The sequence below is a fragment of the Serinus canaria genome, chromosome 12 (genome assembly GCF_022539315.1).
Source record: "Serinus canaria isolate serCan28SL12 chromosome 12, serCan2020, whole genome shotgun sequence".
Taxonomy (NCBI): domain Eukaryota; kingdom Metazoa; phylum Chordata; class Aves; order Passeriformes; family Fringillidae; genus Serinus; species Serinus canaria.
Window position 1 is genome coordinate 4,095,971 of NC_066326.1, and position 24,112 is coordinate 4,120,082.

General features: G+C 41.8%; 1 protein-coding gene across 13 annotated transcripts in view; it reads left to right on the forward strand.

Moving 5' to 3' along the window:
• FOXP1 (forkhead box P1) overlaps nucleotides 1-23,728 on the forward strand; it is a 377,320-nt gene extending 353,592 nt beyond the window's left edge. For 10 of the 13 annotated variants that reach the window (XM_050979145.1, XM_050979150.1, XM_050979144.1 and 7 more), the window contains 7 exons: nucleotides 1,595-1,796; nucleotides 1,888-1,967; nucleotides 2,618-2,719; nucleotides 7,387-7,508; nucleotides 9,614-9,683; nucleotides 13,271-13,437; nucleotides 19,492-23,728. In XM_050979145.1, coding sequence (XP_050835102.1) covers nucleotides 1,595-1,796; nucleotides 1,888-1,967; nucleotides 2,618-2,719; nucleotides 7,387-7,508; nucleotides 9,614-9,683; nucleotides 13,271-13,437; nucleotides 19,492-19,636 — 888 coding nt within the window. In that variant the 3' untranslated portion in view covers nucleotides 19,637-23,728. Of the gene's footprint in view, nucleotides 1-1,594; nucleotides 1,797-1,887; nucleotides 1,968-2,617; nucleotides 2,720-7,386; nucleotides 7,509-9,613; nucleotides 9,684-13,270; nucleotides 13,438-19,491 lie in introns of those variants that run through there. The other 3 variants (XM_050979152.1, XM_050979149.1, XM_050979151.1) reach the window with 2 other exon arrangements.
• Nucleotides 23,729-24,112: the final 384 nt, after the last annotated feature.

Genomic DNA, 24,112 nt, shown 5'->3' on the forward strand with positions numbered 1-24,112 from the left:
ATTCCCTGGCTTTGCCACAAAGTGTTAAATATTTCCCACTGGAAGGCAAGGGAATTTGTAAGCCCCTGCAGGGAAAGGTGTGCAGGTCTGCTGCTCACCACCTTCTTCCCTTGGAGCAGCAGCATCAGGCTGTGCCAGGAGTTTGTGGCTAGGGTTTCCCTCAGCTCCTTCTCACTGTCAGGAAGGACAAGCAATCATAATTTATCTTCACTCAGCTGAGCCCTTTCTGTAGGCGATGGGCTTTTTGTGTTGGTATCCTCTCTGTAATACTACAGCTCTTTATTTTCCACTACCTTTGTTTGGCATAAATCCTATTATTTTTTAAAAGAAACATTGTTTGTGGCTATTAACTCATGAGGGATGCTAATAGGAGTTTTCTTATCTGGTTACTTTCATACAAGGAAAATTAATACAGTGCCTTATGGATAAACATGAGATTTTGGGGGCATAGCTGCATCGTGTGCCTTGTCTTCATCTCAGAAGGTTTAATGTCTAGCAAAAAAGGAATTTTAATCGTGAACAAAAGTTGTAAAATTCTGGCCCTGTTAAATTCAGTAGGAATTTTGCTACTGACTTCAGTGGGGTCAGGATTTCACCAATATTATTTGTGAAACCGCCTAAGGGAAGGAAATGTGGAAGTAGTCAAAGAGCCCTTTTCTTGGTCGTCTTCTGTGATGTTGTAGTTGAGGGATTGGATTGTTTGTTTAAAATACTTCAGCAGCAGCAGCCTATTGGGATGGGGCGTCATCTTTCAAAGGACGTTGTAGGGCAGAAAGAAAGGTTTGGGGAGGAATGTGGATGCTGGTTATATAAATAGGTTGTGTATCGAAAACAGTCGGGCTGGAGCTGGGTTTGATACCCAATCCTGGAGGCAGGTGTGTTTTATAGCCTGCTGTGGCACGCTGCCACACCAGTGGGGCCAGGCTTCGTGCAGGTAACACCAATGCCTTCCATCCTAGGAGGGAAAAACAGAGCGGTGCCACTTGTGCTGGGCTGAATGCTCACAGTATTTCATGCACTGTGATTAATTAAATTATTCCAGTGTTAACCTACTCTGGGCTTTGCTTTTAAAATGGATGAACAGAGAGGAAAAAAAAAGAAAAGCCGAAATGCTGAAGAGAGAGATTGTGTTTCTCCCTAGCATGTCCCTAGGAAAGTCTTGTCTTTTATTTTAAGCCTGATGCCTTCAATGAAATATCCAGGAAGACTGATTAGAAGCCATGCATAATGATAGCATGGAAATCAGAGAGGTGTGGGGTTTAGACTGTGAAACAATGCAACTTGAAGTAAAATATTAAAATGATCATGTACTGTGCGAGATCCTCTATTAAGATTAAGATAAAAATTCATGATTTGTTCTTTAGGCAGCAGGCTATGTTGCTCTGTTTTTTAAACCCATATGGAGATATATATATGTAATTATTATTTCTTTCCCTTTGCTGGCTCTTAACGGAGATGTTACAGCAGCACTTTGTGCTGGAGCTGCAGTGTCTGCTCATAACTGAGGGACGCTCCAGTATCGAGGGTTTCCTCTGCAGCCCTTAACCACCCAGAAATGCTGTTTGTAACGACCCCCTCGTCCTTCCCTCCGCAGCTGAATCTGGTATCGAGCGTCACGCTGTCCAAGACCGCGTCCGAGGCGTCTCCGCAGAGTTTACCTCATACTCCCACCACCCCGACTGCGCCCATCACTCCTGTCACGCAGGGACCGTCGGTCATCACTACCACGAGCATGCACAACGTCGGACCCATCCGGAGGCGGTACTCGGACAAGTACAACGTCCCCATCTCTTCAGGTAACGGGGTTCTGCTGGCACAGCCCCCGCCCTCGCCCGCGGCCCGGCGGCGTCGGGCTGCGATGATAACAGAACAACTGCTCTTATTTAGCAGATATTGCCCAGAATCAAGAATTTTATAAGAACGCAGAAGTTAGACCACCATTCACGTATGCATCTTTAATTAGACAGGTAAGCTGAGCCAAACACACGCGTCTGGATTAGGGAAAAAAAGTATATCTCTCTATATGTGCTGGATTAAATAGATTTTCAAACCTTTGGTATGTAAGCATGCTCAAATGCTCAAACCTTTACTATAAGGGTTTTTAGAACTGCAATATATAACATAATTGCTTTTGATTAAGTATTACAATACGATGTGATTATTAGGAAATTCATTTCACACAACAGTGAAAATGAGCCTGTTTAAAGATGGCAAGTCAATTATCACAAGCTACAGTAATCTCTGATCCCTAGAATTAATCTGAGCTCTAAATAATTACTGAGCTTTAATCAGCTAGTGAAATGTTTTGCATTTCTCTTTGATTCTGCTTTATGAATGACTAATAAATTAATATTTCTGTAAGGAAACAGAAATAAAAACTCAAAACAATTAGATAATTCCATTTTGAATTTTGCCATTGAACTGTTAAATACAGCCATTAATCTTAGTTCATATTGTGAAAACCCTCCTTTCGATTTCTTGCTCCAAATCTCTTCTTTTTCATTCTTCCTTTCTTCCCTTTTTTTTTTTTTTTTTTTGTATCTGGCAAAGTAAAACTGTGAGCATGTTTTGTACTGGTGTGCTGGTAACTGATCTTGCAATCGCTTTGCTCCACAAGGCCATCCTGGAATCTCCTGAAAAACAGCTAACACTAAACGAAATCTACAACTGGTTCACGCGAATGTTCGCCTACTTCCGACGCAACGCGGCGACGTGGAAGGTAAGGCTGAGCCCACCTCCTGCCTTTGCTCTCTGCCATGTACAGAACAGACCTTGCTGATGACATAAATTGTCCCGACAATTGTGGGGACATGCAAAATTTAGATCGGCAGTTGTGACACGCGCCGGGTGCCTTATCTGCAGGAACAATTTGATATTTGGCAGAAAAAATTCCTCTGCCTTTGAAAACCACTAATTGAATCCCCATTATTGGCTTTTATGTTCTGTGATTATGCCATGAGTTCCTCTGTGTGGTTGCTACGAGCAGGGAAACTCAGGCTCTTCAGCCGGAACATATTAGAAAATGAAAAAAAAAAAAAAAGGGGAGGTAAAGTTCTCGTGTCAGTAGAAGATGTACTATTGGTCTTTTTAGCTCTTCAGGTTTTAATCACAACCATTTTTTTCCTTAGGATCTATAGATCAGTGGATTTCTTTCCTCAGTCGATTAACTCTTAACTACATAAACAGCTGTTATAAACTTCCTCTCTGTTTTTTTTTAATCACACAGCAGAAGCCTATTGAATTTAATATGCAAAGAGCAAGCTCCTCAATGAGGAATTTCTTTAACAGAAAAAGATGTGGGGTTTTGCACTTTAATTTCCTTTGATAACTGTCACATGTACTGTTAGATGAGAGGTTTGGGGAGTTAATTTTATTCTGTATTTTTGGGGGTCCACTCTTTCACTTTAAATATAGCACTTTAATAGTCATACTGACTTCTGAATCCAGTGCAATCACAAATGAATGATTCAAATAACTGGATGTTGTGTTGCTGTAAAAACTGTACCCTGGTGCTTGGAATCTCTCTTTTTCCAGACAGCACTGTTGTTCTCAAAAAACTTCAAATGACCAGGTAGTATGAATAGGTCCCATACATGCTGTTCCGTCAGCTCTTTCTGTTTTTCCTGTCCCAGCCTGCATTTAAGATTAATTCCTTTAGCGGATGGAGCTAAAAATGGTCCTTGGAAGTTAACTTGGTTTTTAGTGGCATGGTTTTCATTTCATTCAGACCCCAGCACAATTTTGTACATTTTCAACCCTGGTCTAGAAGTCTGAAGTTCAGGAAAACTTTTCTGTGATTGCTGCTTTGATTCTTCCCAGCAGTTGGAAAACATGAGCAGTGTTCAACTTTGCAGCTTCCTTACTATCCAGAAAGGAAATTAACTTTCCCTGATTTAAGATCCTTTTAGACCTGCCTGTCTTTTGCTGCTGGAGTGCTTCCAGTAGGGCTTTTCAGCAGCTGCAGGTGTGGGTGCTAAAGTAAAAATCCTATTTAGTTCCAGCAGCAAAGGGAAGTGGAGGGAGGAGTGGAAGAAGGCAGCAGGCAGTCCTAGCTGTATCTCCTGTGAGCCTAGTTTTGGGAATTAGCTTTTGGCATCCCAAAAAACCCAGTCCCAGGAGCCAGTGCAGATACAGAAGAGCAGCAGAGAGGCTGAGCTGCAGATTCTCAGGCTTGTAAAAGGACACTGTGTGTCCCAGGGAGGCAGGTGCCATTTGGAGACCCCTCCTTGGACACCTTGACCTTCTGTAGGTGTCCAGGTCCTGCCTCATGTGATGGGAAAGAAAAACTTCACCCCCACATCCACCAGCACCAGCAAAATAGACAACTGGTTGGAGTAGTGCAGATTTTTGTGCTGGAGACTGCTCAGATTTCTGCCAGCCCCCAGGAACAGCAGGGATGAAAATGCAGCTCTGGATTGGCATGACGGGAAGCCCACGGGGTGGAGAACAAGCACAAGGGGCTAATTGCGGAATCAGAATAATTTGAAAATATATGTGCTGATTTGTGCTCACCTTCAGCTAATGCTTAGGGGGCATTTGGGTCACTGTTCCCCAAGTTTAGGGTCAGGGTTTGGTGTGGACAAGCTTCCCTTAGCCCTATTTCAAAAACACAAAAAAGTGCAAGAATAAAACCTTTCAAAACTGAACCTCTTTCCCAAAATGCAGCATGGCAGAGCCTGAGCAGTTATTAAAATAACAAACCCTTTCATTTAGTACATTCAAGCATGTTCAGGGTAATTTTTCTGCAGAAGTGGCTTGCATACAAATATTTTTAACAAGGTAAATATATAATCTTACAATAATAGCTCCTAATTTTTCTGTTAAGCTGATTGCTGGTGCAGCATTGTGAACTGGTTCTGACAGGTCAGAGGCAATGTCTGTTTACTTATATTTTTTGGAGTAATTTGCTGGCACAGAGTTACAGCCATGAGGCACAGGCTGCAGGTGTGGCTCTGACACATTGGGGTATTGTTCACATAAAACTGTTAGATAGCAAGTATCCAGAGGCAGGGGAAACACAACAATTTTTTTCTGGCATGAGTTCTTTAAATAAGTGATCACATGGAAAATAGAAAATTAGGGCAACACTTCATGGATGTCTTGTAAATATTCAACTTTTCTGTCTCAACATAACCAGCAAGAGCCCCATCCCACAGCCTTAAACATCAGTTGCAAATGGACTTCAAGAGAACAAGAACAGTCTGTAAAGTATTTCTCCAACATTAAATTAATTTAAAGAAAAACACAAATATTCCTGCTCAACCTTGTCTTCAGAGACTATTTACAAACTCTGAGGACTCCCTTCGCTGGGCTTTGCCGTGTGCGTTTGATCAACTGCTGTATGAACCACAAGATCAGCTTTCACTGGGGGAAATAGCGTTATTATTCTTACATTTTGCTCCAGACTTGACAGTGTTCCCATTTTCACAGGAAACTGCCTGAGTTACCCAGATGTGGGCCAGCAGCCCTGTGTCGGGTTGCACTAGTGCGGCACCCACCAGCAGTTGCTGAGCTGGCTGATTTCAGCTCGTAAGGTGTGGGGCGTTTACATGTTTTTCCTCCACCTCAAAATCAGGGATTTTGCCAAAAATGTCAACAGTACTGAAATCTGGAAGAGGTGGGAGGGGGAAAAAAAACCATTAAAAAATAAGAGCAGAAAGGAGAAAATAAGGGCAGAAAGAAGCAGGCCTGATGGACAGGTTGACTTTCTGCTAGATTTCTTCCTTGCTGAGAGGAAAAGCATATTTAAGGTTTATTGTTTCACCAGTTCAGAAGCAGATCGATGTGGAAAAGCTGAAGTGCCTCAATCAGGCATCCACAGCCAGAGGAGATGTGTTTGCACTCAAGCATCTGCTGAGCAAAAGCAGTTCAAGCCCCAAATCTTCCACTCCTACCAGGGAGGGAGTGTGGGGACTGCACTAGGCATGGCAGGGAGTTGGAGGGGGAGCAGAAGACTCTTTGTGTTCCCCTCCCAGCATACACACATCCGCCTCCTGATTTACGTGACAAATGCTCTGTGCTACCCTTTGTTTGCACAGTGATTTAGACATTCACTACTAGAGCTCCCTTTCCCCATCCAGACCCCATGTTCATGAAAAAAAAAAGAAGAGGATGATGTCGGGAGGAAAAAAAATTGTCGTCTCCTGGTTGCCTAGACCCAGGCCATGTGTTTGGCTGGCATTGTGCCTGCTAACGAGTCAACCAGATTGACTGAATCAATGGTGCCAGTGAGGATGGAGTTTATTTGCCTGCAGATTTTCAGCAAATGGCTTCTTCTGCTTTTCCTGTTTCCCAAGCCCCTTTCAGTGGTGCTGGGAACAAGCTCCATGTACAAATTCGTATGAATTCCATGAACAATGGCTATGTAGAATCATAGAGTCTCTTAGGTTGGAAAAAACCTTTAATAACACTGGGTCCAACTGTTGTTGAAGGGTATTTGCTCAGGAAACTCCTGAAGCAGGGACAAAGAAAAGCACTCAATTTCAGGAGTAACAAGGCTCTCAGCACCCTGGAGCAGAGACAGAAAAGCCAAGAGCTTGCCATGCCTTAGTGAGGTGTCTCGCTGTGTCTCAGCACATTGGAAGGGTTGGCCATGCTCATCCTTCCCAGCATGGAGCTGCCGGGTGGACATTCAGGCACTGGATGCCATGAGCACGGATCCCTTTGGGTGATGAGCTGTGGGGATATTATCACTTTGTTTCAGAGAACCCTCCTCATGTTTTCACTTGGCAGAGGCTCAGATCAGTCACTACAGTAGTCTGCCAGAAATAGGAGCCAACTTCCATATAAGAGCAAGCCGTGGAGGCAGGAGTTGGTGCCGGCCGGCCGGTGGGGTGCTGCTGAGCCCCTGGCCCTGCTGTGGGTGTGGAGGGAGGGCCAGCACCTGAATCACATTAGCCCAGCTGTGGGAAACCACAGCAACACCAGCTCCTGTGCCTCACAGCTAAATCCAGTCGACTGTACTTACATAAAATCTTTTCTTTCTAACTGCTTTCTTTTCCAGGAGGGGAGATATTTCTCTTTGCAGGGCGTATATATATATTTGTTTTGAAAAAGTCTAAGAAATGTTCCTCTTGTGTTCTGTATGAAATGTGCTGTATTCTACAACATGCATGCTTAAAATTGTGGCTGTTCTCAGTCACTCTGGGGATAATTGATAAGAATAACGTGAATTTTTAATCTTGGGTTTAAGCTTTCATATTTATTTTGTCTTTGCAAAATAAGATGTAAAGAGCCGGGGAAAGCGAGCGGGTGCGGGGAGGGGAAGGGGCTTAACATTGCAAAATGAGAACTGTCAAGCTGACTGTGCTGCTGCTGTTCTTGGACAATGATGAGCATTTTCTCATGGAAGGTTTTTGAATGTTTTCTCTTTTATACTTGCTGCAGAATGCAGTGCGTCATAATCTTAGTCTTCACAAGTGTTTTGTGCGAGTAGAAAACGTTAAAGGGGCAGTATGGACAGTGGATGAACTAGAGTTCCAAAAACGAAGGCCACAAAAGATCAGTGGGTATGTCCACCATGTTTGAACTTCTTAGCCTAGCTCGGATCATGCTTACAGTTTAACGTAGAGGCTTTTGGCTGCTAGCTGGTGTTAGACCAACCACAGGTGGTTTCGCATTGTCTCAGTTAAGGGAAACCAAGACAAACATCTCATCACTACTGTTTGTATGCCCACCAGTACCCTGACCCTGCTTGCTTGGTGTTTGTTGCATCACATGCTAGTAGCTTTTAGGTGGCAATGCATATTAACCCTCACAAACCATTTGCTTATGCTTATTGCATTTTATTTTCTTTTTCCTTTTCCCTGTATTTGATGTCTGTTCTGTCCCCGATCCCGTGTCCCTTTGTTTCCACTTCATCTCCTTTGCTGCTGCTCTTGTCCCAGGGTGCCATTCGCACCAACCTCTCACTGCATAAGTGCTTTATCAGAGTAGAGGATGAGTTTGGGTCCTTTTGGACTGTTGATGATGAAGAGTTTAAACGTGGCCGTCATATTCAACGAGGCCGTCCTCGAAAATACTGCCCTGATGAAAACTTTGGCGAGCTTGTTGCACAGTAAGAGCTTTTACTTGCTTTAATTTTTTTTTCTGCTGTTGCTTTGCTTTGCATGATTTACCCATCTCATGTAGACTTGCATTTCACAAAATAGTGTCATCACCTTTGCTGCTAAAGAAACTAAATTTTTGGTTGTTATGTGTATTTTGTGTGTCCTACTCTGATAATCCAAATGCCTGTAGTAAAAACTCTACTCTACTCTGACATGTTTGTTAAAGCATTTATTTATAGAGCAATGTAGACTAGGATAATTATCCACGCTAGCACAGATATACTGCTGTAGACGTGTCAGGAAGACAGATATATGCCAGGAAAGGTTTCAGATAAGTTTTAATTCTGATATTTTCCTTTGCTTTATATTGTATGCTTCGTTTTGCAACTCCTAATCAGAAAAAGTAAGGTACTTACAAGACAGAAATGCTGAATTCACTTTAAAGAGCTTGAAAATGCAGTGAGACCAGCTGTAAAGATTATCAGCAGGCCACTGTGTGCCTACAACAACCATGCACCAATATTCTGGGATTCCCAGAGGGATTTTCTTTGACCTTTACTCGAAGGCCATCTCTCCTGGACAACTGATCATTGCTGGTCCCTGTGCAAGGAGCTCAGTTAAGACTCTGCTCACCATAATTTATTCTCACGTGAATAAAATTAAGATAAAAACGTGCCCAGTGAGTGATAAAATTTTTGGGGGCTATTTTGCATGGGCATTTTTTCTGCCTAGTTTCTATTTCATTATTTTTTAAATTTTTTTTTAAATCTCCTGATGGAACCAGTGATACTGGGATGCCTCCTAAAGAGAGAGGCCATCCAGTCCCCATTCCTTTATCTCAAATCTGGTCCCTTATGTAAAGGTGACAAAAATAGAAGTCCAAAACAGCACACCAGAATATTTTTTACTAAAAATGGCCTTCAGGGCTGCATGGTGGTTTCTGCCTGCCTTTGAGCCTCTATGCCCACGGGCTGCTTGGGGCAGTGGTGTGGATAGCCCTCACTGTGGACATTGGCATGGCAGGAAATAACACGGATCAGATAAATCCTCTCTCATTGTGGTGCCTCCCTCCACTGGGAGAGACCCCCTCCCCTCCGCTGGGAGAGACTCCACTGCCAGCGACGTGGAGAGTCATTTGGACGAAGCAGAGTTTAAAATGTCCCATGATGCTTTTGATCATTGCCTCCTCACGATGGACCTTCACGTGGTAACGGGCTCCCAGACACGACGAAAATTGGAGAATTTCTCCTGAACACAGCTAAAATGAGCAGAGATGCCAAGATGTGCCACTAACGCAGGGTAGTAGAACACATGGCGAGGTAACGTCAAGAGATAATGATGTTCCTTATTTAGTAAAGGCAAATATGATAACCATAGCCGAAAACTCAGATATTTTCTTTAAATCAAAAAAAAAAAAAAAAAAAAGGAGAGAAGCCAAAGAGAACTCGTGTGGAAAACCAGTCTCAGCTCTAGTTTTCTGGTGGGGGAGTAAGCAATACGTGCTTGAAACGCTGGCACAGAAGTTGGTTGCATTTAACTCTCCTTTTTATGTTTTTCTTATGCAGTAACCCTTCTCTTATTAAAAACATACAGACCAGCCACACCTACTGCACACCTCTCAATGCTGCTTTACAGGTAAGATTAATGACTGTAGCAAATATGCAACAGAGGCGTGTGTCTTCCCCACTCATTTCAAAATATATTAGCCTTGCTCTAATTAGATATTAAATTTTAATTCCGTTAAACTTTTTTCTTAAGTGCATAAAGCATCATAGTCCCTGGAGGCAAACACATATCAGGCTGCTTCAGCATTAGCTAGATGCTTAGCATTTTGAATATTGTGGCAAAAAAATTAAAAGTTCACTTATTAATATTTATCAGCAGTATCATAATTTCCATCCTCTTATTTCAGAATTTCACTTGAGGCAAAAATACCACAAGTGTAATTACTCTAGCACAGCTATTAATGTGCTGAATGATAGGATACTGTGGCACGTGACCTTCTATTGTTCATGGCTTTAAAGAGAAAGCAGATCATTTTTCCCTCTTTTCTTTTAAGGGCTATTTTTGCATATCTTCCTATTGTTGGTAAAAAATAAACTGTGCAATTCCTATAGAAAATAAAAGATAATTTTTATTGGTTTTAACTGTAATCGTAAGACAAAAATTCAGTTTTTTCACGATGCAAAAATACACAAAGTATGGGTGCAGAATTAATAACTTGCAACCTAAAAATGTCCATGTCTCCAGCCCTTTTTCCTGTGCCCTTTTTCCCCTTTCAATAAATTCCTGAGTCAGTCTCACTCTTGGTGAAGTCAGTGTTCTCTGTATAAATCAAGGATACAAATGTATTACTATACCCTGATTTATAGTGGGGTCTGTGTGTTTGTGTGGGGGTTCAAACCTGGTTTACATGTTATGAATTAATCCAGGAGGCAACACCATGCATGCTTGCACCCCAGGTGGTTCTTGGGGTCACTTGTCTAGAAAGTTTACTGATGGCCATGGGTATTTGCTTGGGCGGTCACGTTTTGTGGAAGGTTTAGGAGATTTCTCTTTTCAGAACCAAGAAACAAATTATTAGGAGGAAAATGATGTTTTGCCTTTCTTCTGATTTTTTTTGAGTTTATGCAGTAACTCCTGCAAAGCCCAGGAAAGCATGCTTAAATGAAGCAACTGTAAATACCATTCATTAGTAACTTATTTTCCCTTGAGTCTTGTGAAGTGTGATTTTTAAAGACTGCTTTGTCTCCTGAATAGTATTAAGATTACAAGCACATTTTACATTCATGAGGCTGAAAGGCAAAAATGAAATGATCCTACATTTCTTCACATTGTTAACTATGTGACTAATTTCAATTAATATGCTTATCATATGGAACTGTTCGTGTTTTATTTCTGAAACACGTGTCGTTGTCGTCATCTCCATCCATTCTTGTCTTTCGTGATAACCTCCAAACTGTTTCCATTCCCCACTTTTCCTGAGAGCCATGTCCTTGTGCCCTCCCATAGCTGAGCTGATGGAGAGAGGAGCCTGGGCCAGGTTTGCTGCCACTGTCACCCTGCTAATAAATGGGGATGGATAATAACCATTGCACTGAGCCAGGTCCTCTTTTAGGGTGAAAATAAACCAGCAGGTTCTACACTTCTTCCCCTGCCATTGGGTTTTGGAGGCGAAATTCCAGTGGGTTCTATGCAGAAAATCTGGGCAATTAACTCAGGTGGCCACTGCTATGTGGGCAGTTTAGACCTCACTTGGGCAGCAGATTCCTATAGGATGCAAGGCTGCCTTACCTGCTAAGGCCTACATTCACTTAATGATTGATGGAGTGTTCCCCCAGCTTTTGTGGGCTCTGGAAGGTCTGCTTCTTGCACATCCCCGTGAGCACCATGGGGGTCTGCACAGCTGGCTGTGTGCTGCTGGCATGGCAGGCTGTGGTTTCTTTTCCTGTGGGGTGGCAGAGCCTCCCCTCTCCTTGACCCAGACCCTGCTGACATCTCCTCTATCTGTTTTCCCTCGTGGCCAGGGAGAAGAAGCAGCTCTCTCCCCCCTCTGTCTGTGGAAGGTATGGGGACTTCAGCTCTCACCAGTTGTGTCTTTTGCCAGTGGGTCAATAGGGGCTCCCAAAACACCCTCTCCCATATTAATATTTTCCTAGCAGATACTCCTTGTGTCCTACCTCTCCCCCTGTGAATTGCTTTACTGCAATTACAAGTTATCACTGTGGGTGAAGAACTTGAGTCATTATTTTACCAAGTGCAGGAAATGTGAACCATTCTTTGCATCCCCTAATCACAATGAGTTTGCCGGTTGTTGAATCAAGAAGATAAAAATAATCCTCCCCGTTAGAATAGCTTTTGTAATGACGTGTGACACATAGGGCTGCACATGGAGAGGTCAATGTAAGGAAGAATAAAAGGGGCTGTGCTCCTGGAGATGCTGCAGTGAGGGCTGGTCCTGCCCTCCCATCCCATCTCCCCCCACCCTTTCTCTGGATCTGCCTACCTGGGTCAAACTGCTGGCTGGCAACAAGCGAGGAGTTCTGTCCCACGAATTAGGAGCAGGCAAGAGTGTTTGGTGAGGAGTGCGTTTGCATGGATTCCCCTCCCAAGGGCCACGTTTGCATCATGCAGACCCAGCCTGATGGCTTTTTTTGCTTGGCCACTGCAGCCCGCTGACCTCTCCCCAGAGCAGGTCAAGTGCTGCCGAGCCAGTGTCTGTGGCTGCCCGGCACTGACTTGGCTCGCGGAGCCACGGATGATGTCAGCCAGATCCGGCTGGGATGGGTGAAATGGTTAAATGTCCTTCCAGTCCCTGGGCACTACAGCCTTGGAAAGCTGTGCCTCCCATCCCTGTGCCTCCCATCCCCACCAAACACTGGGCTCCTCCAGGGCTCGGGGTTTCTGCGTTCCCACCGCTGCTGCGCCGGGCTGGGACTGTGCTGTCAACATGAGCTAATGCTGACACACAGTAAATATTAGCAGGCAGAACGGTGGGAATCAGAAGGAAAATATTTAACAGTTCATTCTCTTCCTACAAAGATTTCCATTTAGAAAGTTAACTCCAGTGTGCCGCTGCATGGTGTTTCCTTAGAACAAAGGGAAAAATCAAAATAATACAGTCAGATCTTTAACAGCTAAGGTAAGAATTGAGTTGCTGAGGTTTAAAAAATTCCACATGGAGTGGTTCAGCTGTCAGGTAGATTGGTGCAGCTCTGATCCAGTTAGCACTGATGGTAGCCTCACACATGTCCCAAGGAAAATCAAGCTCCATGATGCTACACTCCTGCTTGGTGCCCGCTCACTCCAGTGGGAAGGAGTTATCAGCTGAGCCAGTTCCAATTTTTTCCCCCATTTCATTAGAAACAAAGCCCAAACCTAAGCCACAAAAAATACCCCAAAGCCCCAAACATAATTTCATGAAGCGAAAATAGGGAAAGTACATTTTCTTTTTTCCAGGGTTTGTAATTCCAAATAGGGAATGGAAGGCTCCATCCTCTTTTAAGCCAATACAGCTATGAATCCTTAAACCCAGATCTAAATGATGTTAAATTTCCCTTGATGGAACCAGAGTAATACCTATCAGAAAGTACAATATTTAAAAGAACCTGTAATTGCAAATAATGTAAACGTGGAGAATGTTTTGGAACGAGTGAGTGTGTTGTGCAGTGTATAAAAACGTTAGTCATGGCTCTTCATGGATTTGTTTGTGTCCTTGGCAGGCTTCAATGGCTGAGAACAGTATACCTCTATACACTACTGCTTCCATGGGAAATCCCACTCTGGGCAATTTAGCCAGCGCGATGAGGGAAGAGCTCAATGGTGCAATGGAGCATACGAACAGTAACGGGAGTGACAGCAGTCCAGGACGTTCCCCTATGCAAGCGATGTAAGTACGGCAGAGGCGCCTGCTCTCTCTAGGTCTTGTCCTACCATCTGCTCAAGGGTGACTCTGGAGACTCCTGGCTCCTTGCTGAGCTTCATGGATGGAGCAGCAAGAGCAGACATCTGCCTCCGTCTGGGGACATGTGTAGGGTGGCTTGAACATAAAAGAGCCATTTACTAGTTTCCGTATAAAACTGATCAGCTCAATCCGGTCCAAGAAGGACACAGAGCTTATAAAATTGTTCACTTGTTTGCAGTTCTCTTATTTAAACCTTCCAAAACCTCATAGGCAGCTGTGCTTCTTGGAGAAAACCTGTGATTTCTCTCCCCTTTGGATGGCGTGATGAGCACGGCCCGTAGGGCAGAGCTGGGAAATGGGCTTGTTTGGCGAGTCAGAAAAACCCCACTCAACACAAAACGGTCTTGCTAAGCATTAACATGAAGGTCTGTGTGATTTATAGATTGCTCTTAAAATATCAAAAGGAGAATTAATAGGGACATTATGGCAACAGACGGCGGTGTAATGAGCGCGTCTATAACCGCACGAAGTGGCGGGGGCTCGCCTGCCCCGCTCAACGTGAGCGGCACCCGGGCAGCGGGCGGGCGCAGGAAAGGTTAAGGCAGGAAGGGTGTGATGCCCCGATGGGTGTGTGCAGTATTTATGGGGTGACGGAGTGAGTTTGCAAAGCTGTAAACTCCCCCCTCCCCTCACATCACACGCCGGGTAATTGGCGGCTGGTGAGGAAGCCGGAGTTTACAAGTCCTGTCGTTCCCGAAAGCTCGGCGGAGCAGTTGGGTACCTGTGAGTGACCGTGCTGCCCGTCTTCCCCCTGCTCCTTAAAACAGCCTGTAAAATTACTGGCTGGCTTGCCAGGGCTCACATTACACATTAAAAAGAGAACTAATTTGTAGTCTTTTACTTCAAAGTAATTTGAATAAGGGATTTATAAAAGTAAGTCTAAATCAAAAAGTAGAAAAAACATTAACCTAATACCACGGTAGTAATTAGTTGTGAAACTAATTAGCATTTAATGGCAGAAAAGTTTCCCACCTGCATAATGTGTTGTCAGAGGGGAGGGGGCACGAAGGAATCTGAGGCTCTGGATACTTTGATATTGCAGTGTTTTAAATCAGTGCACAAAGTGCTTTGAAAAAAAAATCTTTAAAGATGGCAACATTCATTTTTAATTAATAATTAATTTAAACATTGTCTTTTACCATTTACTTCAAAACATTCAAATAATGTGTTTAGCTTTTCCAGTGATTGTTTGTGCAGTATTAATTATCTCTCCCAAAGTAACGTTGCATGACACACTTTCCGTCTCTCACAGACGGATTCATCTCCAGGCAGTTTTAGTCACAATTTGTTATCCTCTGCCTGTGACCACGCAGGGCCGGTGTGAAGGAGGAGTGGAGGGACATGACTTTTCTCAAGAAACAAGACTTCTCCCAAGGGTTTCTCCTGGCCTAACAGACAAGGATGAACGTTTATGATGTTGTGTTAATCCGAGTAATTATTTTTTTGCAAGTTCAAGGCTAGTGCAGTTCATGCACTTCTCATTTCACCTAGGGTTTCCTTGTCTTTGAATAGACTGAGAGGAGGAAAAAATAACCAAGTTGAAACAGGATAGGACATCTTCCAGAACTGTGCATAGCTGTGGCCTTTGTTGCACTTAATAATCATCTCTTAGCACATTGATACCAAGGTGAGGGGCACAGAACAAATACTGGAGAGAGAGGAGGTCGGGGGGAGTGATGCCTCATTTTCATTATTCACCAGAAAATCCAATTTTCTGTTGTATTATGGAAATGATTGTTTCCTGAGTGTTTTCATTTTCTCAGAATTGATAATATATGTGTTCTCTGCTGAACATTTCTTTTTGCTTAAGTAAAATGTGGCTGGGTGATGTTCCAATACCAGCCTCAGAGCTTCCCCATTATAATAGTGTTCCTAAGTAGTTTGAAGGGATCTAAAGCCAGAACACCATTCACACGTCACAGGGTTTACCCTGTTTACTAAATAAAAACATAAGTCAACAGCGACTTTACAGACGCTGTGAAACCTTTTTGTTTTCCGTGCTCCTGCTTTGTTAACAACATGTTCATTTTTTTTTCTCAGAACAGATTTCCTTGTCATAATGCAAAATATTTTTTAAACTATTTCAGTGTATTGGAAGAAACCAAGTTTTAAACTTTATTGTAAGGTTTAAAGGACCTTGTTAACATGACAGCTAAGAGGTCGAATACTCTAGCTGAAGTCTTATTACCTCTCATTCGTTTCCTTTTTATGACACATTGAACCACAGCTAGGGTGGGTTTTTTTTCCCTTCTCTCTCCCTCCTTTTGAAACACTAGAAAGTAGTCGCATAATTACAGCTTGGGGACATAACACTTTCATCCTGATATGCTCCAAAGGTAGCCACAAAGCAAACTACTCCATGCTGTGTGCACCACCAGAACTCAGTGGCTTTAAACAACAGTCAGCTTTATTAAAAACTCCTCTGTTCCCAGAGTGGACAAACAAAAGAATTACTCAGATGTGAAAAGAAGGGGAATCTGTGTTCAGCAAGGTTATTTATTGTTAACCCCTTCTGGAGTCCCAGGCATCTACTTAAAAGGAATGTGCTGAATTTCTGCTGCTTTGAAAACAGAAATAGGAAACCCTTTCTTTTCTTTGCCTTCTTTCCCCCTCCCCTTTCTTTTTCTTGTCACTTAACCCAGCATTTACCTTTTCTGTAATTCAGCAGACTGAATTCTTCAGTCTCTAAAGGAAGTTTTTTTTCCCAATTTTGAGGATTTGGTGAGGTGGTAAATAGAAATTCAGACTTGAGAGGATATGAAAGTCTCCCTTTGCCTTCAAGATTATTTAAGCTTATTTATTTCAGTTGCTCAGAAATGGTGGAGAAAAATCACAGATTCAGGAAGATTTCTTTCTCACATGCCATTTTGTGGTTACATCTGACAGAATACACAGAGTTGGAATTTTTTGGCATTGTTTTCCTTGCAGCTCTCTCCCTGGGGGTTGTGTTACCCAGATAACCTCCTCATTTAGGGGATGGAGGTTTTGCCAAGCTCACTGTCTGATGTTTGTGCAACACGTGAGGTGCTGGGGGAGGCTTGTGTGACTCTGCTCCCTAGGCTTTGTGGGGTCTCACCCAGGGTTGTGCAGGGCTTTTCATAACTTCTGTTGCTTCTCACACCTCAAGTTTTGTTTTTTGACCTCTGGGAATCACACCAAACCTCAAAGAGAACCTCAGTTAAAACCACCTGGTTTCACCTGGTTTCATAACAAAACCAGAAGAGTGGCATGGTTTGCTTTGGAAAGGTTTGGGGACCTTTGAATGAGCTTTCAGAGCACTTAGAGTGGTTTTGAGCACAGTGAGCACCTGTCTAACCTGCTGGCACCTGAGATGGTGGGGATGCATTGGGACACTGGGCAGCCTTTGGAGAGACTCCACTCCATGCACCAAGGTCTCTCTGCTGCACGTGACATGTGCTCTCGTGCCCCCTTTGAAAATTTCCCTTCTGTATTTTCAGAAATAATACTTTTTCAAAGAAAAAAAAAAAAAAAAAAAATAAGCCTAGCAGCATCAGCATCAAAACCACAAAACAAAAAAGCAAGACTTTGACATTAAAACTGCAGTGAAAAAGATCACTGCCATAAAGGCCGAGTAGCACAGGCTTTATTGGGCTCTCAGTGCAGCTGCTCTTTCCCCCTTTTTCTTCTGTTTTTCATTTCATGTTTTCTCCCAAGTGAGGGGCCCCACAGCCTATTCATAATAATAAGTTTTTCTAGTTGCAGTATTCAGCATACTTTAATATTCACGGAGGCCAGGAGCTGCTGGGACAGGTAGCACATGGACACCTCCACCTTCTTACATGTTTTTGCCAGTTCCTAACCTCTGATCCTTGAATTGTCTCCTTCCAGTTTTTTCTTTACCTTTTCTTTTTCACCAGTTAGGTTGAAAACTGCATGAGCTGTGCTCTTGGTGTGTAATTTTTTCAAAAATTATGTGACATGAAGAGGAACTCTTTGCTCCCAGAGATGCATTGATAGGGTACATATTAGTGGATTTGAAGGGAAAGGTGTGTGTCCATGGATACTGCATCACTTCTCCCAGTGTTCCTTTGGATGAGTTGGAAGATGCAGTTAATACTTGAGTATTGATCCAGCATTTTACAACTCAAAAACTTGAAACAAGTAGGGACTTGAAAGGCATTCACAGCTCACATTTGAATTGTCTGTAGTCAGCAAGTTGGATGCTTCCTAAACTTACCCATGGTCAAACCTGAATAAAGAAATAAACAGGATACAGGGGTACAACTGGCTCACTTGAATTAGACAAGGCTGGCTTTGGACTGTCTGTGGATGCTGAGTACATTTTCCCTGCCCAGTGATTTATCTTTGCTGTCTGTCCATGCAGTGGAGTACAAACAGTGTTGTCGTTGCTATCCACACAAAGCATAAAATACAATGCAGCTATTTTAAATCATTCATTTTAAAGCAAAGCTGTGCCAGCAGAGGGGAAGTTTTTTCAGTGAAGATTGTGTGTTCATGTTGCATATGTGAAAGGGTTAAATCAGCCTGCACAGAGGAAAGAAAAAACATGAGTCTTGGAGGTGGATATCAACTCAGTGAGAGACAGAGTGGGACTTGAACTCATTAACACTTTATTTTAAGGGATTGCCTACAACATCAATTATTTAGGAAGCAAACAGGGTCTCCATCGCTGTGTCGCATTATTAATACTTGGTAATGTCAATAAAATCCTACTTTCCTATAAAGTCCCACCAACAAGACACTATTGACTCACATTGCTACTTTACATTTCAAAAGCTGCTGAACAAAAAAAAAAAAAAAAAAAGAGAGAGAGGTAAAAAAAGGTAATTTGTATTTGTATAGGATTTGTTGTAAATATGATTTACGAACAACATTTTTCAATTGTTATCATACCCATTTTGAATGACCAAGCCCCATTCCCCTGCGGGTTATTCATGTGCTTTGCTGTAATGAGAAATTTGGCAGATCTCATCTTTTTAGTACATCCTTGTGCCCACCATGAGCTGGGGATCATGTTCTGCCTTGTTTACAGCTGACAGTGTTATTATTCTCGTTAGGACTGTGCTTTCTTATCATATTGTTGTGTTGAGCGAGCCTTTTCCTCTCTGTTTGTGTTTCCTGGCAGGGCTTTTCTTCCCTTATTGACAGTTTGTAAAAATATGCATTAATTTGGAGTTTAAAGCATGTATCATGGTGTCTCTTTGCTGTGTTTGCTTGAAGTTGATTAATGATAGAACCTCACTTGGGGTCGTCCTCTGGAGAGTTGTCTCACAGGTTCTGCATGTTAACGAGAGGCGCTGCGCGCACAGCGAGGATGATCAGCCCGGCCCGCGTCGCGCCGAGGCCTTGGCAGGCCCTGCCTTCCCCTTCCCATGCACATTCCACTTATTTATCCTAAGATCACATTAACTTAATGTGTCAGCTGAGAGCGTTTTCTCTCCATCCCAAGACGGAAGCCCTATCGAGGTGCTCCTCCCAGAGTGTTTTCCCGGAGAGGCTGAGTGCTGCCTGCCTGGCGCAGCCTCCGTGGAGTCTTAGAATCATTAAGCTTGGAAAAGCCCTTTAGGATCATTGAGTCCAGACATTAACCCAGCACTGCCAAGCCCACCACTAAACCGTGTTTTAAGTGCCACATCCACATGTTTTCTGAAGCTTCCGGGTGCAGTGACTGCATCACTTCCCTGGGCAGCCTCTTCCAGGGTTTGGTCACTCTTTCAGTGAAGAAATTTTTCCTAATATCCAATCTAAACCTCCTGTGGGGCAGCTTGAGGCTGTTCACTCTTGTTCTCATGATTGTTACCTGGGAGATAGTGCTTAGCTTGGCTTTTCTGGCCAGGACATTGAGGCTCTTCTCCTTGGTTACCTGGAGCTCTCAGACCTGGCCCTCCAGGTCTGAACCCCCCAAACCACCTTTGCCTTTCTCCCCAAATCACCCAAACTGTCAAAACCCTCTTTTAATGAGCAGCTTGCTGATTGTCTGTTGTTTTGTTTTCCCAGGCACCCTGTGCATGTCAAAGAAGAACCATTAGACCCAGATGAAAATGAAGGCCCACTATCCTTAGTGACAACAGCCAACCACAGTCCAGATTTTGATCATGACAGAGATTATGAAGATGAACCTGTAAATGAGGACATAGAATGAGTATGTCTGACATAGTTATCCTGAGAATGAAGATTGGAAGAACACGTCAAACTTAGCTGTGAAATCTCTCCATTATTGTACAGTCTGGAGGATTCTCAGTCCACTTTGACAACTATGAAATATGTTAACTCTTAGTGCCATCAAGTATCCCATTTGGGAGTATTTTTGATTTTTCTACTTTTTGTTGAAAAAAGGAATTTGTACTCTGTGCATTGGATGGACTTGTTTGGTACTTGGGATTTTCCTCTCTTACAGTCAACATCAGTGTTGTAAATTTGCTAAACTGATTCACTTGCATTTAGCAGCCAGCTGTGGACTGCAGGTCCTGCCAATTTTGGACACTTGAGGACATCAAACTGAGCATGTACACCTGAACTGCAGATCAAGTCTTTGCCCAGATTTTAAGGATTCCAATGGACAACATATTTGCACAGTACTGCATGTTGATTATCACTGCCTTTACTCCATTTTGGTTTTTTGTTTTCTTGGTTGTTTTTTTTTTTTTTTTCCTTTTGTTTTTTTTTTTTTTTGCTTCCATTTGGGATGGGGAAGGCCTGTGTGTGCACGTGTGTGGGTATGTGTGCGTGTGTGTGAGCGTGTATATCGGGGAGGGGTTCAAAGAAAAAATTATCCCAAACTTTTTAATGTATTGCTTTCATTCCCCTGCCCCACTTCTCCTCTACCATTTTAAGTTCTGACCTCAGGCCTCATCTGGGCCCAGGGCCTCTCAGAGGCTTCAACGTTTTCTGTACTTTGTGATGAATGTTAATAGGTGTTTTTATTATACGAAGCTGAATGTCATTGAATTGTTTGTAGTTTTTTCTGTCATTCATTCCAATTTCCTTCAGATGCCACCATGTTTTCTTTAGCTATGGAAAACATTCCATTTCGGTGTCTCCTTTTTTGTTGTTGTTGTTTTTTGAAAAGGTCCCAAATGCTGCACGATACATGTGGAAGGGTTGTCCAACAGAGAGAGAGGAATGAAGTACTGCAAGAATGAGAATGAATGACAGATGAACATAGAAACACTGTAGGAAGCAACACAGATTCATTCCACAAAGCAGTATTTTTAATATATTCTTGTTTTGTTTCGGTTTTTTTGATTTTTTTGATTTTTTTTTTTTTTTTGGCAGCAACGGTGAATATTAGCAAATGCCACAAAATTGAACAGCACAAAGAAACATATGCAGCACCAACAGAGTTCACTTTTAGTAGAGAATGAATAGTACAGTGGCAGGTTCTCGGTTGTTTAACACGAGTTCTAATGGGTCAACAAATCTTTCTGGAATATCTGAGATTACCGAGATGGGCACCTAAACATTAATTATTACAACTTTATTTTTTTCTATTGTTTTTTTACATTTGCATTTGCAAATAGTGGTTGGAAAGATGACTTCATTAAATTGTTACTGTACATGGTGATGTTTCACGGTTAAACATCAGTTCAGGGTTGCTCGGTGGCGTTAATCTGTTTGAATACAAATTAGATTTCAGATTGAACTTGTTACGGGAGTTAATAAGGACGGGGCCCCACTAATGCTAAAGTGTTAATTTTCAGCTGTGCAAATCCAGTACTGCAGTTAGGATTGTTATGCAATATTACACCAGCCAGTATGGAAACCTCGCCGGAGGAGTCGGGAGAGTTGGGAGAGAATTGGCGCCGGGGCTTGTTAGGCAAAACTGGCAAAGCTCTGCAAAGCAAACACGACATACAAAATCTGTTGCCATAGGTCAGTAAACCTCAGTCACCAAACACCTAAACATTTTCATTCTGCAACCACTTTTCCGTCACTCATTTATTTATGTAGGACTGTAGCTTTTTTTTATTATTTCGAAAAGCCTTTCAGAGCTTAATTTATATTCTTCTTTGTACCTTTTTTTTTTCCTAAAATTACCAAAGATATTACACAAAGGTAAATTATGTTCTCTGTTATATGCTTTATCTTATGAAGCCAAATATCCTCTTATTGTTGATCAAAGGAGGTTGAAGAATTTAGAGGGAAATGACAAGATGTGGGCTATTGCTAACCTGAGAGGGAAACTGCTCCTTTATTCTAGAAAATTTAGAAGGCCAAGTAGATGTCTGAACCAAAGTTGTTACTTTTTATTTGCAATTCTTTACAGTGACCAAAATGAAAGTCTGTAAAGAGGAACCGAGGAGAGCTTTTGAGGTTAAAACTAGGAATCAGTGTTACTGGGGGAGCTATGAGAAGGGAGCTGAAGAAAGCAAAGAGACAATTATTTCATGGAAAATTAGAGTATCAGAAAAAGGAGACAGTTTAATAAAACACAGAAGAGAACAGAAAAGCTCCCACAATTTAACTGGACGACAAAATGGTATTTCTAGAATAAAAAGGAAAAAAAATTTTTCGGTCTTTGGTTCTACAGATTGTGTGCCACTTCTGTTCCGGGACTGTGCTGGGATGTCTGCTTTAATTTTGGTTGATCTTGGCACATCTACTCAGTTTTGTTTAGTTTTTGGTCAGCATTTTTCATAAGGAAATAACACTCCTGTCCCACTCATAAGCTTTGGTACAAAAAACTTTATTGGCAGTTACTTTAATAAAACTCTGCTTTCTGTTTCAAAAATAGAAAGAAAAAAAAAAAAAGAAAGAAAAAAAAAAAGGGCAGTCTGTGGTCATTTGGAAACATTTTCTTTTTTTTTTTCTTTTTTTTTTCTTTTTTTTTAGTTTTGGTTTAAATTATATCCAGGCAGCTTCGTGACGTGCCGGCGGTAGCCAGACAGGGATCATGAGAATTGAGCCCTGTGCTTCAAAACTGAGTGGTTTGCTGGTTAGTTCGGTATTCAGAAGGGGGATAAAAATCTGGTAGATTAGTTCATTCTCAGCATGTGTAGCTAGACATGAGTAAAGATAACAGCATGAGAAAACTGTTAGTACGCATACCTCAGTCCAAACTGTTAGGGAATGAGTAAATAAAAAATACATTTCACTCAGTTGCACTTAGTTGTATGTCTTGCATGCTTAGTCTAAAGACTGTAGCAAAAATAAAAAAAATTAAAAAAAGAGAAAAAGAAACAAAAAATTAGAGTTTAACATATCTGGCAGGTGTTGCAGCCTTGCAGAAGAACCAACTGAAAATCTCAGGCTTTACATCAAGCAAACTTCACTATGATTTTTACAATTCTGATTCTGTATCCCTTTGGATATACAGTTGCTTCTTTAGGGAGGGGTTTATTATGTTGTACATATATATCCCACTGTGTCTGTGTGAGCCTTTGTCTTTTGGGGGGAGGGTGGGGAGGGAGGAAAAGGTGGAAAGGTCCTTTTTTTAGATATCATTCCTCAAAAGGAATAAATGCAGACCTGTTTGTCAAAACACCTTTTGCTTTTTGTGCAACTGCTTTATATTAACTATACTAAAAAATAGCTTTGAAAAAAAAAACTACTGTATGTAATGGAATTGCAGAATACGCTGCACATGTATTTTATTTAGTTATCCTTGCTTTAAGAATATTGGATGACATTTGCTGACATGTGGGAGAAAATCCCTGACTTTTTTTTTTCAGCTTTTAAATTGTAACATAGTTGACAGATTTTTTTTTCTCCTGTTATCATTGATCGAAGCATTTTTGTACAGTTTTTGTGTTTAAGCTGGTTTTTTTGATACTTTCCCACCCCTTCTGTTATCTTACCACTGCCTTTTCTGGCTGTCTTAAACAAAGTTCATATATTTGAAAGAAAAAAAAAATCGTTTAAAAAAAAAAAATGTTTTTCTCCTGCTGCAGTAAATATTTTGCATGATTAATTCCAGGGTCACACTTTCAAAGTTTATCAGTGAAGTAGTGATTAATAATGGGGAGTGTCAAACTATTGAACTTTTTGTATAAAAAAAACAAAAAAAAAACTTTACAAGGTGCCAAGATGTAAAGACAATTTGTTACATGTTTTTTTTCTCAAAGAAAAGCGTACATTATGAAAGTAGTACCATGTATCAGGTAAATCGCTGTCAGGAATGAGAGTCAAAGCCTTCCTTGTCCACAAAAAAAAAAAAAAGTTTGTAAATGTAAAACCTGTTAGGTTTCTGCATTCAACTAGAAGTGAAATGAAGAAAAAAAAAACAAAAACAAAATCAAGGCTTATGTAGAACAAGTGACCACAAAAAAAAAAAAATGACCTTTTTTTGATTCTCACTCGCAAGAGTCCCGCGGCAGGTCCTGCACCTCCCCTTTCCTGGAGCTCAGCTTCGGGGAGAGACCGGGGCAGGGATGCTGATTCTACAAATATTGCAGATCATTAGATATTTTATATATATATACATACATTAAAAAAATATATATATAAAGTTTTTTAAAATAATTTTGAACTATTGTAGTTTTCAGATCACCAATAATCTCACGTTCATTATAGCATGGGAAAAAAAAAACCAAACATGTTTAAACTCTTTTGAAATCCTTTGGTACCTTTGGTTAATGAACTCAGTGATTTTTTAGATGTTTCAGAAGTCATTTAGTAT